The sequence below is a fragment of the Lipotes vexillifer genome, unplaced genomic scaffold (genome assembly GCF_000442215.2).
Source record: "Lipotes vexillifer unplaced genomic scaffold, Lipotes_vexillifer_v1.1 scaffold532, whole genome shotgun sequence".
Lineage (NCBI taxonomy): Eukaryota > Metazoa > Chordata > Mammalia > Artiodactyla > Lipotidae > Lipotes > Lipotes vexillifer.
In genome coordinates this window covers 144435-162850 of record NW_006798027.1, presented here as the reverse complement: position 1 = coordinate 162850, position 18416 = coordinate 144435, and the positions used below count along the sequence as shown (strand labels likewise).

Here is an 18416-nt window from a genome sequence, read left to right as displayed (position 1 = left end):
TCTTTCCCTCTCTCCTCTCCTCCAGCACCCTCTCCCCATGCCGGTGGGGTTTGGGGGGGGTTGGGGGGCATGTTTCAGAGATCAGACTCTTTGGGAAATGTCCTACATAGCCACCTTGGGTTCTTTTTTCCTCCTGTGTATTAGTTGCCATCGTGCTGTAAGAGCTGTATTTGAATAACCTACAGTTTTTTAAGTCAAGGAAATAATTACATACGAAAGGTTCTGGGGTGTGGTGAGGGGACTGATTAGAAGCTTGAAGTAGCAAGCCTCAGATTTTTCTAGATTAGTGCCTCTCAGACTTTAATGTGCACACAGATCTCCTGGGGATCTTGTTAAAATGCAGGTTCTGATTCAGTAGGTCTGGAGTGGGGCCCAAGATACATTTTTAATGAGTTCCTGCAGCAGCAAGGTCCCAGAGAAGTTTTAAGACCTGGATGATTTAGATCCCAAGGTATTGACCTCTGGAACCTGAGATGGCTTGTCTGTAGTTGATGGTCTTACAGGAATTTGAACAAAAGAGAGGTGTCAAGAACATGAAGACAAGAAGATGTAAAGTCCTGAGTATTTAAAAAAAAAAAAAAATTAACTAGGGAATGGTGTGTTACAAAGGATAAAGCAAGGAATCAGAAAGAATTGGGTCCCACTCTGTCACTAATTAGCTGACAGACTCACTACAAACACTTGCCCTTTAAGCCTTGGTTTCCTTTTGTTAAGATGGGGTAATAATACCCACTTCTTAGGATGCAGGGAAGATTATTTACCTAAAGTGCTTCTGACACAGTATCTGGCATATACTAGATGTGCAGCATGTGGAAGCTGCCATTGTGAATGGTCGGAGCTTGACTGTACCTGTTCCAGACTGTAGAACAGATGATTGACCATGAACTCTGAGCACTTAAAGAAGTGGAGTTCATTAGTGGCCATTGTGGGTTGTCATGCCATTTTCTTTTTAGACAGGCTTGTTATCAGATTAGAGGAGTGTTACAGACATAATCGCTAGCTTTGACACAGGAATTTGACAAAGCCTCAAGATATCTTTGTGGGCATGTCAAAAAAAAATTGTAGGTTAGTTGAGGTAGATGGATTTGTGGGTGTTAGAATAGGTGTATCAACACAGTCATGAATACAGGTTGTTGTAAATGAGAAAGGTGGTCTACACTGGCACCCATATTGCTTTTTGACTCTTTCAAATACACTATTTTAAAATCTTGGGTAAAGACGTAGTTACTGTGGCCCATATTTATCCTCCTTGATGCCCTGACACAAGTCCTTTGGGCCAGCCATCTCCTTGAGTGTTTTTCTGCATCCTGCTTAATGCTGTGTTTCCCTGACAACTCTTGGAGCTCTGCTGTGCCACCCTTCCTAGGATTAACAAACTGCCCTTTATCTTGTTTGTCTCTGGCGAACGCTTCTGCCAACTTCTGCCTCCGCTGAAGGTTCTTCCTTCAGGATGTCACTTTCTCAAGTGGAGGCTGCATGTTCTCCCAGCCTTATCTGCCTCAGGGTCATTCTTTTTGTTCTTCTTACCAATTCCCCAGTCCTTACCCTTTTCTGAAGATCTCAATATGTGTTTTTTGTTTGTTTTAACCCCAGGCCCACTTGTCACTGTGGGTCCCTTTAACATCCACGTGAATGACCTATCCAGTATTTTAGCCTCCACACAGTCCACCTCAACCACCTGTGGTCGCATACCCTGGACCGCACCGTCCTCAGGACTTCGGACTTCACTGTTCCCCTCTTCCTGTTTCTCCTGTCTGCCCCTCTCCTCCTCTGGTAGCTGTCAGCACATGGCCCTTGCTGCTTCTCCATTTGCTTCCAGCATCTTGACTCTCCTGTCTTTCACCTGTAATGAATGACCCCTTCTTCATCTCTGTTGCTGCTACCATCAACCCTGTTGTCTCATTTCCTCCTTCACACCCTCTTTGGGAAAAACCCACAGCCCTGTATGGGTGCAGTGTCCACCCAGGTTCCCGACGCTGCTGGAGAGAGTCACCCAAGTCTGATTTAATACTCAGTCCCAGCCAGGAGCTGGGTACCAGCACTGTCCTCCCCAGTGTCCCTGCTCAGCCTCCTTGGCTGTCCCCATGGCAGCTCCCCAGTATCTCCCACTTACCTTCAGGATAAAATCTAAACACCCTCATTTGGTTTTCGAAGCTCTCTATGATGTGATTTTTACCTCATCATTCACCACCCTAACCTTGTTTCTGTAAAATGTGAAGAAAGATGAGGCCCTCTTAGGGCAGTGGTACCACTTTTAAGACCAATACACATGATATGTTAGTTTGCACAGTGCTTTTTTTTTTTGACACGTCTTGCAGCACCAAGTAGGACCCTGGCATAAGTCTTCACATCTCCTGCCCTCTCAGGGCGTGAATTTCAGGGGCTTGGGCTTGGTGTTTCATTGAGGTAGGGGTTTGTCAGGAGTATTTGAGAAATTTGACAGAAGTGTTTCTGATGGGTGTCAGAATCTAAGCTTTGAGGGACACTTAGTTTCAGCGTACCTGTGCATATTCAGTGCCTGTGGGGAAACTGCTTTGAAAGTCCTAGTTTTGAAAGAATGTTTCCTTAAGAAAGGAGGTCATAAACTAAGTAATAAACTCCTTGCTGAAGATGGTAAAGCTCCCCCCTCCCCAGCACACATACGTGTTAGACTGGCTAGATTTAAAAAACCAATGCTACTGAGTGTTGGCCAGCATGTGGAGGAACTGAAATTCATCAATGCTGGTGGGAGGGTGAAATGGTACATCTACTTTGGAGAACAGTAGGACAGTTTCTTTAAAAATCAAGGATAAATAAACAATAAAATAAACACATCTACACTATTCCCTGCATTTAAAAAAAAAAAAAAGAGTTGATACACCTACCTTATTTTGAGCTGAGAGGGAAGTGGTTGGCCAACGGAGAGCAGGGTGGTCTGATCTTGCACGTACCCTCTGTCATGAACACCCTGAAAGAATGCTTTCACTTTGATTTCATGCTTGGAGAGGTTTATTCCTGCCTCAGGAGGCTCACCACAGCCCGAGCCAGACATTCAGGCTGACTTTCAGGATGACTTGGACCCTGAAAGAAAACCAGCTTTGGTGACCTGTGTCTCACTCAGGTACTAGTGAGTAATTGTGAGGTAGAGCCAGTCACAGCCACCGTTTATTGAGCACTTTTATATGTAAACGCATTATTTTGGTTTCACCTCACAGCCTTTTTGAGGGGGATGTTTTCCCCTTTCTCCAGATGAAAAAACAAAATCAGATTAATATGGCTTCTTTCTTAGCTAGCTTTGGTGCCACCATAGCTCCATGGCCAAAGCCCTCTTCCAGCCCCTCCTCATGGATAAAAGGGTGTTTTGCTTTGCTTTGGATTCCTTATTTCCCCAAGGCCAAGTGTGGGAAAATGCTGCTCTCCCTTGCTGTCCACTTTACCTCCCTTATCTTTCCTGGCCGCCTCTGCTTCACTCTTTTTTGATGTTTAATATTTAAATATTGTGCGCTGGGTACTGCTGTGCTGAGCACTTTCCATCTGCTGTCTTAATTATTGAACCCTCCTGGCAATGTTATGAAATAGTTGGTATTCCACCCAAGATACCATGAGAAAATGGAGACTCAGAGAGCTTCCCAGAGCACGCAGCCATATAAAGGTGCGTCAGACCCAGGGTTTCACCCCAAGATTGTCGTAAGCCGGAGCCGGCTTAACCACAGCATCACTCTGCTTCCATCCTAAATGTGTGAAGTCCAAGGGTGCATAGAAGAGAATCTGCATATGCTAGAATTTTGCATAAAGGAATCTCTTAGATGAGATGGTATGCTTGTGCTCTACCAGACTTCTGGGGTGTGCCATGAAGTTCTGTATTTTAGCTATGTAGTGTTAGAAAGGTGGGAGTTCCTCTAATAAACACAGTAAGGAAGGAGTATGGTTTGGGCTTCCTAATTGTGCTGAAGGCATCTCCTATGGCAACACGGGCATGTGTGTCCAGACATTAATAGCAGTTGTGACCAGGGTCCCCAGTGGTATAGGTTCCCAGATGCTGGCCCTGACCCGCAAGCCTGGGTGGCAGAGAGCAGGAGTTTTGCTGCTTCTGTTGCAGCAGGAACTTGGGTCTTCAGAATGGCATCCTGTCCCTTCCGCTCATGGACCCCGGGTGTCTCTCTGCTTGTTACACTCTTAACTGCACCTCTGTCATGCTTTCGGTGGTCGTGGCTTGGTCCATCTTGCTGGGTGGCTGTGGGAGGGAAAGGCAAGGGCTCTTGGCTGGAAAGAAAACTAAGAGGTCATGAGACTTCCTTTTTATTTCCTCCCTTTTTTTCCTCTCTTCCTAGTATTGAGCATGCTCCACAATCCATTGGGCAGTGTCCTGGGGAAACCCCCCTTGGGCTTCCTGCCTCTGGACCCCCTTGGATCTGACTTGGTGGACAAGTTTCCAGCACCCTCCGTTAGAGGATCCCGCCTGGACACCCGGCCCATCCTGGACTCCCGTTCTAGCAGCCCCTCTGACTCAGACACCAGTGGCTTCAGCTCTGGATCAGATCATCTCTCAGATTTGATTGTATGTAACTTGCTGCAGAGTGGGGTGGGGAGAGCACGTGAGCTGGAGGTGGGATGCATGTCCATTAGAATGCAGGCTGCGAGGTGGCATGATGGGAGGTGTGGAGACATGTATAGAACTTTCCATCCTCGACAGAATAGAGGGTGCCTCGTATACCCATTATACGCATTGAGCAGTACATTTCAGGACCTGACCTGAGGACTCTGCAGGTTACTCCAAGAGCCGCTGGGAAAGTTAGTTTCAAAAATAAATATGGGAGTCCTGGCAGTGTTCTGTTTCTTGACCTCCATGGGTGTTTTCTTAGCCTTTAAACAATATCATTTATGTACCTTTATGTATGATATCTCAAATATTTTAATTGATGATTTTAAGAATCACAAGTTAGTAATCAGTGGGGCTAGGGTTTTAATCCAGATCTGACTCCAGCTCTTTTTCAGAGGCCACGGTGAATCCATGAAATAATGTCTCAGAGTTAATCTTTGCATCTCCTGCTCTGCATCTACAGCCACGTGTGACATGTGTGGCACTCGTGCTAAAGGGGGTTGGAAAGTGGGTTATGATAGATGAGGAATAGGGGATATTAGAAGTAAATATATAGGAATGGCAGGGAGAAATCATCCTGAAGTAAAATGCAATTTAAGGTGCCTTCTGAGCCTCCTTCTCTACTACCAAAGCCACTGAGCTGACTGTTCAATGAATGTAATGGCTATTTTCCTTCCCCCTTCTCTTCCGTATCCAAGACTGGCAACGCTGGTTGTTGCCACGTCCCATTCATAGCATGACCCCTTAGGGCCCACCTTGCCTCCCGCCAGTCCGTCCTAGGATATGAAAGCTGGCATTGGTGTCCCCACTACTCCCTGGTTTTATCTGTTCAGGATGTGTTTCCAGAAAGGTAACTACAAGCAGGGCTCCTTTGATTCTCTGGGCTGCAGTTTTTATTCCCCTATAAAATGGGATTAGGTGGGATGCTTATAATTCTTTTTTTTTTTTTATAATTCTTTTCATTACTTTATATGGGCCTCAGTCTTGGAAATTTGCCTCATAACCAGCTTTAATACTTTGGGATTTCGTTTAAAGAGCTTTTCTCTGATTCCCACCCCAAAGGTTAATTGATGAACAGGCAAGTCACAGAAGAGGAAATAGAGGCAGTATTTGAACTTACAGGAAATATTCTATTGAGTGATTATTTTAGTTTATTTTTTGATAATGTGGTATCATTTCTACCCACTTAAATTAGTAGAATTTAGAACCTTGACACAAGCTTGTTGTTTTTAGAAACTTGTGTTCTCATACATTTCTAACAGAACACAGAACCTTCATAGAAAGCATTTTGGCATTCTACGTCTAGGAATCTGACCAGAGAACACATAAAATATGAAGAAGCTACATTTTATTTAAATGTTTTTAAAATAAAGTTTAAAGTTTTTATTTATAATCCTGAAAACTTGCAAAGTATCTAAATGTTTAACAGGGGGAATAGGTCAGTGAAGTGTAGCTTGTTCCCTAAATAGAATATCATAAATTAATTAAAAATGGTTATGAAGACTGGCAACGTGGAGAAAAAGACTGAACTGGGGAGAAAAGAATTTGTTTAAATTATGGTATAAGGACAGCTAATCTTAACGCATAGGAAGAAAGTCTAAATGAAAATGTATCAAATATTGGTATTTTTCATAATTTCTATAGTGTGATTATTACTTTTGTAACAACTGTCCTTTAAAAACCTATATCTTCCTTTTTTCTTCCCTAGTCAAGCCTCCGAATTTCTCCTCCCCTGCCCTTCCTGTCTCTGACGGGGGGTGGTCCCAGAGATGCTTTAAAGATGGGGGTTGGGTCCCGGCTGGACCAAGAGCAAGCTGCTCTGGCTGCAGTCACGCCATCCCCAACCAGCGCATCAAAGAGATGGCCAGGAGCTTCTGTGTGGCCGTCCTGGGACCTCCTTGAAGCCCCCAAAGACCCCTTCAGCATAGAGAGAGAGGCCAGGCTACACAGGCAAGCTGCAGGTGAGTATGGCTGTGGGCCTGCTGGGGGCCTGGGGCCTCATTCTCGGGCAGTGAGTAAAAGTGACCTTAGTTCACAGACCGGGGAACTGTCCACAAGAGGACTTGACTGCATGGTGAAGTCTGCTTCTGCACAGAGTGGTCTATTTTGAGGAGTGAGTGCTAATGCGGACACACTCGGTAACTTTTTTGAGGCTGCGCAGAGAGGAACAATAGATAATCTGGCACACTGGGTTGTGCCTATTAGGGGTTGGATCCATCTCTGACTTTTGCTCGTCTGTGGAGATTGTGCACTGCTCTCGCTTTTGATTCTTTTCACAGGTGCATGTGTTCAAGAGAAACCCTGGAAATGGTGCCTAGAATTTTGTCTATCTCCCCCTTACTAATTCAAAGACATGTCAGACACAACCCATGCTGGAGCTTTCTTCCCCAGGGCTTTCTGATTGGTATACACAGGGATGCACTGTGGGGTGGGTGGTCCATTTGTCAAGGGATGTCCCCAGGTGTACTGGTCTGTCAGGAACCCTTAGATTCTGTCATATAAGTTACCTTAAATCCATTATTAAATCTGTTCTTCATCTTATACCAGTACTTGGAAGCAAATGAGCTGTAAATGTCATTGTTTACTAGTGCTTCAGGGAGATGCTCACTGACCACTATTGTAAGGTTCTGGAATTGATTAAATGAATGTTCAGTTTCTCCATTCCCTTTGTTTCCATAGGTTTCAATATGTCTGTCTTTCTACTCACAGAGCTAGACCTGATCTCATTCTCCCCAGCAGTGCTCCTGCCCTATTTTAATGCTTTCGGCAATCTGTTTGTACTTTCTGTGTTGCCATTGTTTTCCTGTGAAATGACTTTACTGTGCTTTTGGATGAGGCCATTATATCGACTTCTGTTTTTGTTTGCAAAATATTGCTGATGGTGCCTAATTTCTTGCTGTAGCAACACATTGGGCCTATGCCTCTTAGAGAATGGCCTTCCATGTTATTGTCCTGAATGCAAATGGTGGCTCAGTTCATTAGCTGTCTGCTCCAGTGCTGGAGGAGGAGAGTCAAATAGGCGAGGACTGGCCAGTTCCCACCGAGGTCAGTCTCTGATCTGGGAGGGCACGGGCTGAGTGGGGACAGGATTAAAGACTGATACGATAGAAGGCCCGGTGGTTTCTCTTTAGGTACCATAGCGATAGCTTTGGAAATGATGGGGAATTGTTCTGACTTGGAACAGTTGTGGCATTCTTAGCTTGTTGGGTTGCTGGTGCTGGTTTTTATTGGCAATGTCCTAACTTCTGTGAGTGATGAGTTCAGCGAAACAGTATAATGTTCCTTATTTGAACATTTGGGGAGAAGGTCCATTTGGACCAGTAAGCGTTGAGGATGTTGTATGAAAACTTGTCCTGTTTACTTTCAAGTACAGGCATACCTTGTTTTATTGAGCTTCACTTTATTGCACTTCACAAATACTGCGTTTTAAAAAAAAATTTTATTTTATTTTGGAGTGTAGTTGATTTACAATGTTGTATTAGTTTCAGGTGTACAGCAAAGTGATTCCATTATACATGCACATGTATCTATTCTTTTTCAAATTCTTTTCCCATTTAGGTTATTACAGAATATTGAGCAGAGTCCCCTGTGCTATACAGTAGTTCCTTGTTGGTTATCTTTTTTAAATATAGCAACGTGTACATGTCAATCCTAAACTCCCAATCTATTGATACTGCATTTTGTTTTTTTATATACAAATTGGAGGTTTGTGGCAACCCTGTGTTGTCAGATGATGGTTAGCGTTTTTTAGCCATAAAGTATTTTTAAATTAAGGTAGGTACATTGTTTTTTTTAGACATAATGCTGTTGCACACTTAATAGACAACAGTATAGTGTAAATGTAACTTTTATATGCACTGGAAAACCAGAAGATTTGTGTGACTAGCTTTATTGCAATATTCATTTTATTGTGGTGATTTGGAACGAAATCCTGCAGTATCTCTGAGGTGTGCCTATAATTATAAATTTAAAATAATTAGTATTGTAAGTAGTGACTAGATAAAACTGCTTTCTGGTTATATGTTATATGTATGAAAAATAGCTTGAGTTGTGATCATTTTTACCCTACACATCTGGTTTGCTATTCCTCTCAGTTTTAGTGGAGACAGAACTAGTGAATTAGGGTTGTCATACTGGGCTGACTGGTTTGGTGAGGTGTAAGTTTTCTTGCTTTTCAGAGTAGTCATGGATGTTCTCCCAGGCAGCCAGACTAGGACTGTGGCCTCTCTCCTCCTTCCTGGATAAAAGTTCACCACAGAGAAGGGCAGTGACTTGGTTAGTTCTCTGACTCCTGTTTCTCTTTGTCTTCTGCCAAAGCTGTGAATGAAGCCACCTGTACCTGGAGTGGCCAGCTTCCTCCCCGGAACTACAAGAACCCCATCTACTCTTGCAAGGTGTTCCTAGGAGGTGTCCCTTGGGATATTACGGAAGGTGAGCTCTGAGACCTTCTGCTTCAATTGTTAAAGGTGGGGCATGTCTTTTAGGAACAAGAAACTTGGACTTGAGGCCAAGAACTGAACCTCTGCCTGGACACAGGGTATTACAGGAGCAACTGTGATGGGAAAGGTGCACTTCATAGACTCGTACAGTGCTTCTGTGTCTGTTGCATACAGTTGTCACCTGAGACCAAAGGTCAATTCTGAGTTGTCTGTCAAGAAGGATGAGCCCAAGAGAATACTAGTGGCCCTGTGCCTTCCTGGGGAGGATGGTGTCTCAGTTTCTGTCATTCTTTTCATCTCTTTGCAGCTGGATTGGTTAACACCTTCCGTGTTTTTGGCTCTTTGAGTGTGGAGTGGCCTGGTAAGGATGGCAAGCACCCCCGGTGTCCTCCCAAAGGTAATATGCCTAAAGGTAATAAAGACATGGTAGGAGCTTTTTTTCCCTCCCTAGTATGTAATTGCACTGAGGGACGCTGGGGTGTCACAGCTGCATGATGATAACGAGGTTTGGGCACTCCACAGCACAGAACTTTCAGCTCTCGGCACTCCTTCTCAACCTCACACATCCTTCTGTTTCTTCTGAGCCAACGTTCCATCTGTCCAAACTCACACTGCAGTTGGAGCTCCCTGTGAAACGGCCTTGTGCACTTCCCTCCAAACCTGAACCCCAGCCATTCCTGACCTCTCAAAATGAGGCGTTTGAAAAGCTTTCTTTTACTTGCCTTTCCTTCCTAGTTACGTTGTTGCCTGACCTAATTCTGAGCTCCCTTTGGAGTTAGCAGGAATGAGGACCAAGCATCTGATTTCTCACTGGTCTGAAATGAGATCCCTTCCCTGTAGAAAGGAGCAGGTGCTATTTTCACTCTGCCCCATCTTCACTGAAAGTGTTCCGATGAACTGAACCAGTGGTCTAACTAGGCTTTTAAAGGAATATCTCCATCCCCTGGCCCCAGACCTGTCATCGCTCCTGCCCCCAGGAAAGCCAAGCTTGCTGACCTGAACATGCTTTGTGTTGTGGGATAAAGAGCTATGTGGTAATGATGGGATCCTCTGTCCTACTTTGCCAATCCCTTCCCTTACTAGGGTGGGAGATGGTGTGCTTCTCCCTCCGTTGGCCTGGTTGTCCAGCATAGCAAATGCTTCCATTCAACAAGACTTTCAGGAGTAGGACAAAAACGTGTCTCACCCATAAGGCATCCTTCTCGAAAGAAACTCCCTGCCGCAAAACCAAGGCTGAGGAGTAGCCACCTGAGGGATGTTAATGCAATTTCTCCTTCCATTGGGAATAGGGTATGTATATCTGGTCTTCGAACTAGAGAAGTCTGTCCGGGCCTTGCTTCAGGCTTGCTCTCATGACCCGCTGAGCCCAGATGGCCTGAGTGAATATTACTTCAAGATGTCCAGCCGGAGGATGCGCTGCAAGGAGGTGAGTTGGCACAGCGTCCTTTCTGAATCGGGTGATTGGCATATGAGGCAGTGGATTTCATGGGGGGGGTGGATACACAGGCTGCAGACAAGTATCCCTACTGAGGCAGGAGGGCTGCTCTTCTTGCCCCACGGTGAATACAACAGAACACTCTCAGCTGCATTGCCCCCCCCCCCCCCCCCCCGCCGCACCTTTGGGCCATAATGGTATGTATGTGCTTCTGCCCATGGAAATCAAACTGTCTCGCAGATCTCCTTCTATTCTAGCCAGTGCTTCTGTCCCAAACCTCTTGTCTTAGAAATGAAATTGAAACTAGCAGCTTTCTCTGCTTGGACTTAACTGAAAATCTACAGTTGTTTCTCCCTAGTCCTGCTCTCAGGATGTGCCTTCTCACCTCCTAATCTGTGGTGGGTAGATCCCTCTTTAGCCCACATCTATCCATGGATGACTTCTTCACTGCCATTCAGGGCTTTATTATTATCTAGTTTCCTCCATCTGGTTCTCTCTCTTTAGGCCGTCTCTGGTATCAATCTTGTGTGCCCTCAGCATCGTGAGTCTCTAGCATAGAGCCATCCTGCCTGGGAGCCTCATTGCATTTTCTTGGACCCTATCTCAGGCTTACTAAGTCAGTTTGGGTGGAGTTTAAGAATCTCCACTTTAGGACTTCCCTGGTGGCGCAGTGGTTGAGAATCTGCCTGCCAATGCAGGGGACACGGGTTTGTGCCCCGGTCTGGGAGGATCCCACGTGCCGCGGAGCGGCTGGGCCTGTGAGCCATGGCCACTGAGCCTGCGCGTCCGGAGCCTGTGCTCTGCAACGGGAGAGGCCACAACAGTGAGAGGCCCGCATACCGCAAAAAAAAATCTCCACTTTAACCAAGTTCCCCAGTGGTGCTAGTGGGTGGTGTTTGAGAACCGCTTATCAAAGGAAGTTTTGAACTCAGGAATCAGTGTTATTTTTTAAAATTTGGTTCCAGAGTACATTACTTTTGTGATATTGGATGAGATATTTAACATCATGAAACTTCATTTCCTCATCTATAAAATGGAAAATTGAAATGCCTCTTTTAGTAAAAAGATTAGCAGTTGCCAGGGGTTATGAGGGTAGAGGGGATGAATAGGTGAAGCACAGAGGATTTTGAGGATGGTGAAGATACTCTCTGTGATACTGTAATGGTAGATACATGCCATTATACATTTGCCAAAAACCCATAGAGTTATAGTGGTAAAACAAACCCCAAGTGTGAACCCTAATGTAAACCATGGATTTTGGACAATACTGACGTGTCAGGGTAGGTTTCCTGATTGCAGCAGGTGTGCCAGTCCCGTGAGGGGTGTTGAGAGTGGGGGAGGCTGTTCGTGTGTGGAGGCGGGGGGGCATTATATAGGAACCCCACATTTTCAGCTCAGTTTTGCTGTGAACTGGAAGCTGCTCTAGAAAGTAAAGTCTACTAAAATCTGTAGGGTAATGGAGAAAATGTCTGTTTTATTGAGATAGTCACATTGGATTTAAAATAAATGATGCATGTGACAAAGCTGGCTCTTTGTTTTACGATGTTTCCTGGTGTGAGTTCACATTTTGTCCTCTGGCTGCGCACGGTGCCCCACAGCTTCCCTGCCTTCTTTCTTGCTGTTGGAGCTCATGTAGTTATCACAACTTATGATGCTCTGGGACTTAACAACATGCTCCTTCTTCCCTGTCCCCTGCTTTCACAGCGAGAGGCTGCCATTGCAGCACCACAGGCCCTCACCCTCCTCAGTGCCCTGCAGACACCTTCCTGCTCCTAGTCCCTCGTCACCGCACCGCACAGTGTTTGAATAGCTTTCTTTGATGCATGGGCTGTAGGCAGCTCTGGTTCTCATATCTCTCTGACCCTCTATTTCCTTTGTGTTTCCCCCTCCACACCAGAGTAGTAGGTATTTGATTTGCCCTCTCTCTCCTTCCCCATATCAGACAAGTTACTCACTTGTGTGGCTCTGCTCTTACCTTTAGACCAGACTCACCTCTCTAGTCTCATGTCCTACTTGAGCCCCACCTTCCTGTGGGGCCTTTCTTTGGCCTGTCCTATAATTATAAACTCTTACTTTTAAGAAAGCTTGGAGAGCATGGTGGCTGTTGGGATGTGAACCAAGATTGTGATACTTTCCCCATGGTAATGGAAAAAGCAAGATGGGCTTTTGCATCTTCCAATGAAATTGGCTCCCCCTGGTAACTTCTCCCAGGCTCTCTCATCTCAAGGTTATCTGGGTCTAGAACCCATCTGACCTGATCTAGGTGTAGAACCTATCCGACCTTGTTTTCCCACCATGCCCAGGCAGTCTGAATTCTGCAGATTCTCCTGTTGAAGAATCTTCTTGACCTTGGCCTGTTCTTTTCCCAGTACCACCAGCCTTCTCCAGGTCTTTATCAGCTGTCCTGTGAACTACTGTTCTGCCTCCTTGCTGGTTTATGCCTCAAATCTCTTCCTGTTTGAGACCTTTTTTTTTTTAAAAACAAAAAAAAAGATCTTCATAATCTTCCAAAAACACTTACTGATCATCTGTCAACTCACTTCATTCTGGAGCCTTCTGTCTGCTATGCCAGATTTTGTTCTAGGCTCAGGATTTGGAAGCAGAGGACATGGTCAATTCCTGGCCTAGTGTCACTCTGCTCTGCAGAACCTCAGTGTTCTCCTGTGTGTGACTTTGCACACTACCTCTCTCCAGTTACTCCCACTGCTCCTGTCACAAGCCCTCTAATGAGTACATTGGGCCAGTAACCATCTCATACAGATACCTTCAGCATCCCCACCCTTTTCTGTCCTTCAAGCTCCTATCCTGTCATTCTCTGTGAATCCTTCCTGTCCCAAGGACTCTAGACCATGCTGTCTGTTCATCAGTGTCCGTGGTCCTTTGTTGGAACCACATGGTTGAAGGTTGTAACAGTGCTAGGTTCCTGGGTATGACAGTTTGGGACTATTTTGCTTACTCTTCAGAATGGGTAGACTACTACTATTACCATTTAAAAAAAAAATCATTTTGGATTCATGGACTCAGTAAAATTCAAGTCTAGTTGTGTTGGGGTGAGGGTGGCTTGCTGAGTACCTGTGTGCCTGGGACTGTATGGGGCTCAGCTTAGCATCTCCAGAGCATGTGCCTCTCCATACGAGAGCCTTTTTCTGGCTCCCTGCCAGGGCTGATATACCTTTGGGTGGTTTTTAGGTACAAGTGATCCCCTGGGTCTTGGCCGACAGCAACTTTGTTCAGAGCCCATCTCAGAGACTTGACCCCAGCAGGACGGTGTTTGTTGGTGCTCTGCACGGGATGCTCAATGCTGAAGCCCTGGCAGCCATTCTGAACGACCTGTTTGGTGGTGTGGTATATGCTGGGATTGACACAGATAAGCACAAGTATCCCATTGGTAAGTGTCCCACTTCTGTGTGGGAAAGCTGGGTGGCCCCTGGGATGTAGACCAAGATTGTGATACTTCCCTATGGGAGTGGAGGGGGAGATCTGACTCAGACCTGCAGATCAGCATATACCAGCAGTATAGCATCTTTTTCTAGATAAGCCACCAGTACTGACCCCTCTGTACCCATCCCTCTCCCACCACTTCCCTTGAAGGGGAGAAAAATTGATAGGAGGTGAAAATGAAACAGGAACTTTGGTTGGAAGCTCAGAGTTCACAGCCAAACCCAGTCTGAGACAGACAACAGGTAATATTTCATTAAAAGGCCAGGACTTTCCTGAACTTGCTTGGTTTCCTTTGTTAAGAGGCCTTGAAAAGCGGCCTTGTCTAGGGTCAGAGACCACGTGAGGCTGAAGGAAGACTCTGGGTGACTCAGCCAACAGAGTATGGTCATGGCCTATGCTGTCCTAGTGTAGGGGAGTCTGGGGGCCTAACCACTGGATTTTGGTCAGCCCCACTGGGAAAGGAGGGCAGTTTCCCAGTCGTGGTAGAATAATCTTAGTGGTGGGGTTTGGAGGTGGAGCAGAGCCTCAGCTTCCTGATCAACACATGGCTAATCCACCTTCCCACATGCTTCGTCTGCCCACCCACACAGAATCTGGTCAGGAAGGAGCATCTTGTGCCTTTCAGTGCCGCACCGCAGATTGAGAACAGGGACTTCAGAGGCTGCAGGGGCAGAGGCGGCACTTGGCAGGATGAGGCTGCTTCCGGCTCCCCTGCTAGGCTCTGGAGTACCTCCAGGCCAGGAGGGCCTTGACTGCTGGGCCTGCCTTCAGAGAGGTGTTCTGTCTGCATCTTGCTTTCCACTCTGAACCCTTGTAACCGTGCCTGTGCATCTGCTTACACGGAGGAGTCTCTTCCCTCCCCCTTGTGGTCAGCAAGTCCTCCCCCCATTCCTGAGGGGGTTGTGCCATCATGGTCTACAGCTACACTGTCTGATACAGTGCCACCAGCTAAATGTGACTCTGAGTGCTTGAAGTGTGCCTAATGCCACATGTTGAAATGATAATATTTTGGATATATTGGGATAAAGAAAATAAATTAATTAAAATTAATTCCACTACATTTTTCTTCTTCATTCCACTACATTCATTAAATGCGGCTACTAGAAAACTTAAAATGACATAAGTAGCCCACATTATATTTCTATTGGACAGCACAGCACTGATCTAGGAACAGGGTTTCCTGAGCGTTGACAAGTGGCGTTTGGGAGAATTTGGCTGGAAGGTAAGTTTTCCTGTTTTTCCTAGGGTCTGGTCGCGTGACTTTCAATAACCAACGTAGCTACCTGAAAGCAGTCAGTGCTGCTTTTGTGGAGATCAAAACCACCAAGTTCACCAAGAAGGTGAGTGGGCTGGTCTGTACCCTCACTCTGGGCCATCTGAGAGGGGTTTGGGCCAGCCACTACCCAGGGCAGGCCTGAGACGGAAGCTGTCCCTGTGCTGGATATGCTCTGGGGAATGAGTCAAGCTTCCAAGGACACACTTGAGGTGAGGTTTGGGTTTGGGAGGGACCTGGTCTTGGTCGACGCGGGGGGATGGGAGCTTGGGACTGTTGAGCCTCAACATGTGGGGTGCCTTCCTGTGCTGTGTTATTTGGCCAGCTTTGCAAGGCAGCCTGACTTCTATTCTCCAGCCTGACCTGCATTTTCTGATTGCTTACTTGTTGCTGGATGATAGAGTGCCATGGTCCGGTTTGCTGAGAAGACCAGGCAGTAGTGTGTGTGGTTGCACACACTTTGTAGAGCCAGCCTGGCAGCTTCTGCAGTTTGGGCACCTGCCATCAAGGATCTCTGTACTTTCTGCCTATAGTTCTCTCTGGGCCCCCCTTAAAACAGGAAACCCCCTGTATTCATATGGATGGCCCATAACATGCCCTTCTCTTCTGGCCCATTTGGCCTCCTGGTGAGAAGCAGCCACTTCATTATCCTGTTTTGCTTTGTGCAGGTTCAGATTGACCCCTACTTAGAAGATTCTCTGTGTCATATCTGCAGTTCTCAGCCTGGTCCTTTTTTCTGTCGAGATCAGGTGAGTCCCCTGGGCACTTGAGATGTTTATAAAATCCCCGCCTTCAGTTAAAGATTGTCATGTCTCATTTGTCACGTGGAATGTTGGAGTTCTCAGGTACCTCGCGGTTGTCTTAAGAGCATAGAAGAGGCAGCAGTAATGTTTGCTGATGATCAGACCAGAGACACACTTGACCCAAAACTGTTGGGAAGGCTCGTTGAGTCTTGATACTTTGGCCTTCTCCTTGCCTGGGATGTTGGTTTTCAGTGTGGCACTATTGGTAATGGTGGTTTTTGAGGATGATAGGACCCTGCTGGGCGTGGTCAGCAGTACCTATGAGCCAGGCACTGTTGTTCTAATTCTAAGGCCTTCTAGATTGATTTTCCCCTATGCATGGAAGCTTGCTTTATTTACTTCTGAACCTCTGGACTGTTTTGATATTTGTACCTGGTTTGTACCCAGTTGTCAGAAGCAGGCAGAAAGCAGCATGGCAGTTTTTGTTGAGTGTTTCTGGGTGGTGGAGCACAGATCTGGATGTATTTGGGCAGTGCTTCTCATAGTCTAATGTATATACGCATCACCTAAGGATATTGTGTAAATGCAGATTCTGATTCAGTAGGTTTGGAGTGTGGTCTGAGATGCCTTGTTTCTGACAAGTTTCCAAGTAGTGCCAGTGTTGCTGGCAACAAGACAAGTTTGGGACGTGTTCGAATACTAGCAGTGCATCCGTAGTTATTTTTGCAGTGGTGCTGTCACTCAGGTTTGGAGTCTCTGGGTAGACAGTAGTTAAACTGAGGCTGCAAAATGAGGACATGAAGTAAGTTAGGGTTGCTGGGTAAAGCCGGAGAATAAGTGTATCTCTGAATAGCCTCTTCTAGCAGGCTTTTGTGTGTGTGTATCTTCCACAGATGATCCCCATTTTTAGATAATGGCTCAGAAGTTTAGTGGCTTGCCCAGGCTTACACAGCCAGCGGGAGTGTGGGCCCGGGACTGAGGTAGTGCCCAGTGACCTCTCCTCACTTAGTGTGATGAGGGAGCCGTGCTGCCCGGCATTAGGATCTGGAGTCACTGTCTTTAAATGTTCTCCCATGTTAGCAGGCGTGTGCTACAGCTGCTCCACAGGAGGTGGGAAGGGCAGGGGACTGGAAGAGCAGCTGTGGTGCTAAGAGGAGATGAGGGAAGCTGGCACAGCCTCTACACAATAGGAGCCCAGCATGCTGGATTAAGTCTGGGCACCTGTAGAAACAGGCAGTGGATTTGCCATGGTTTGGTCAGGCCTCTGTTGGGGATGAAAGGGATCCCCAGGACCATCTCTTCTAACCCCGCAGAGGCCATCAGGAATCCCCCACTCGCTCTTGGGCAGAGCAGGCAGCTCATGCAGCTGCCCCCCTGGCTGATGCTGACACAGGCCTGGCTTCTCTCTGTTTTTCTCTGCTCCACCCAGGTGTGCTTCAAGTACTTCTGCCGGAGCTGCTGGCACTGGCGGCACAGCATGGAGGGCCTGCGCCATCACAGCCCCCTGATGCGGAACCAGAAGAACCGAGATTCCAGCTAGAGGAGCTGGCCTTGCCCAGTGGCTTGTGGCGCCTGAGGCTGGCAGGTCAGGCAGTAGCCTGCACCACCCTGCCACTGGCCACCGGGGAGCTGGCTTCCCGAGGACAAGGGAAAATCGTAGTCACCTTTGCACTTGCTGAATCTGTCTTTGTTTCTGCACTAATTAATGCACAATGAGTTTTGTCGGATTTTGTTTTCAGGGGGTGTACCAGGGCAAGGACCCTCAGGCTCACCCTCCAAGCGACTCTGTAGTTTTCCCAGATTTTAGTTCCTCATTTTGCCGATGAAAAAGCAAAAAAGAACTACGTGTCCAGAAGGTATTGACACGATGCCTACATCTAGGTTTATTTATTAAAAGCGCTTTTTTACATTCCTTGCAATACTGATGGTGATGATGTGCAGGTCTCATTGGTTTCATTCTTGCAGTTGCCATACAGTGCCTTTCCATTTATTTAACCCCCACCTGAACGGTATAAACTGAGTGTTCAGCTGGTGTTTTTTACTGTAAACAACAAGGAGACTTTGCTCTTCATTTAAACCAAAATCATATTTCATATTTTACGCTCGAGGGTTTTTACCGGTTCCTTTTTACACTCCTTAAAACAGTTTTTAAGTCGTTTGGAACAAGATATTTTTTTTTTTCTTTCCTGGCAGCTTTTAACATTATAGCAAATTTGTGTCTGGGGACTGCTGGTCACTGTTTCTCACAGTTGCAAATCAAGGCATTTGCAACCAAGAAAAAAAAAATTTTTTGGATTTGAAACTGGACCGGATAAACGGTGTTTGAGTGGCTGCTGTATATAGTTTTAAATGGTTTATTGCACCTTCTTAAGTTGCACTTACTTGGGGGGGGAGGGTTGATAGAAGTTTTTAATCACAAAGTCACAGGACTTTTTTCTTTTGTAACTGAGCTAAAAAGGGCTGCTTTTTGGTGGGGGCAGATGAAGGCTCACAGGAGCCCTTTCTC

The 18416-nt window shown here is 46.2% G+C and overlaps 1 protein-coding gene across 4 annotated transcripts in view; it reads left to right on the top strand.

Moving 5' to 3' along the window:
• Window positions 1-18185, top strand: part of CPEB1 (cytoplasmic polyadenylation element binding protein 1) — a 96425-nt gene extending 78240 nt beyond the window's left edge. For 2 of the 4 annotated variants that reach the window (XM_007470048.1, XM_007470050.1), the window contains exons 4-12: window positions 4311-4537; window positions 6288-6540; window positions 8897-9010; window positions 9326-9430; window positions 10308-10444; window positions 13643-13841; window positions 15140-15234; window positions 15836-15916; window positions 17340-18185. In XM_007470048.1, the coding sequence (XP_007470110.1) occupies window positions 4311-4537; window positions 6288-6540; window positions 8897-9010; window positions 9326-9430; window positions 10308-10444; window positions 13643-13841; window positions 15140-15234; window positions 15836-15916; window positions 17340-17450 (1322 nt within the window). In that variant the 3' untranslated portion in view covers window positions 17451-18185. The remainder of the gene's footprint in view (window positions 1-4310; window positions 4538-6287; window positions 6541-8896; window positions 9011-9325; window positions 9431-10307; window positions 10445-13642; window positions 13842-15139; window positions 15235-15835; window positions 15917-17339) is intronic. The other 2 variants (XM_007470049.1, XM_007470051.1) reach the window with 2 other exon arrangements.
• The last annotated feature ends 231 nt before the right edge of the window (window positions 18186-18416 follow it).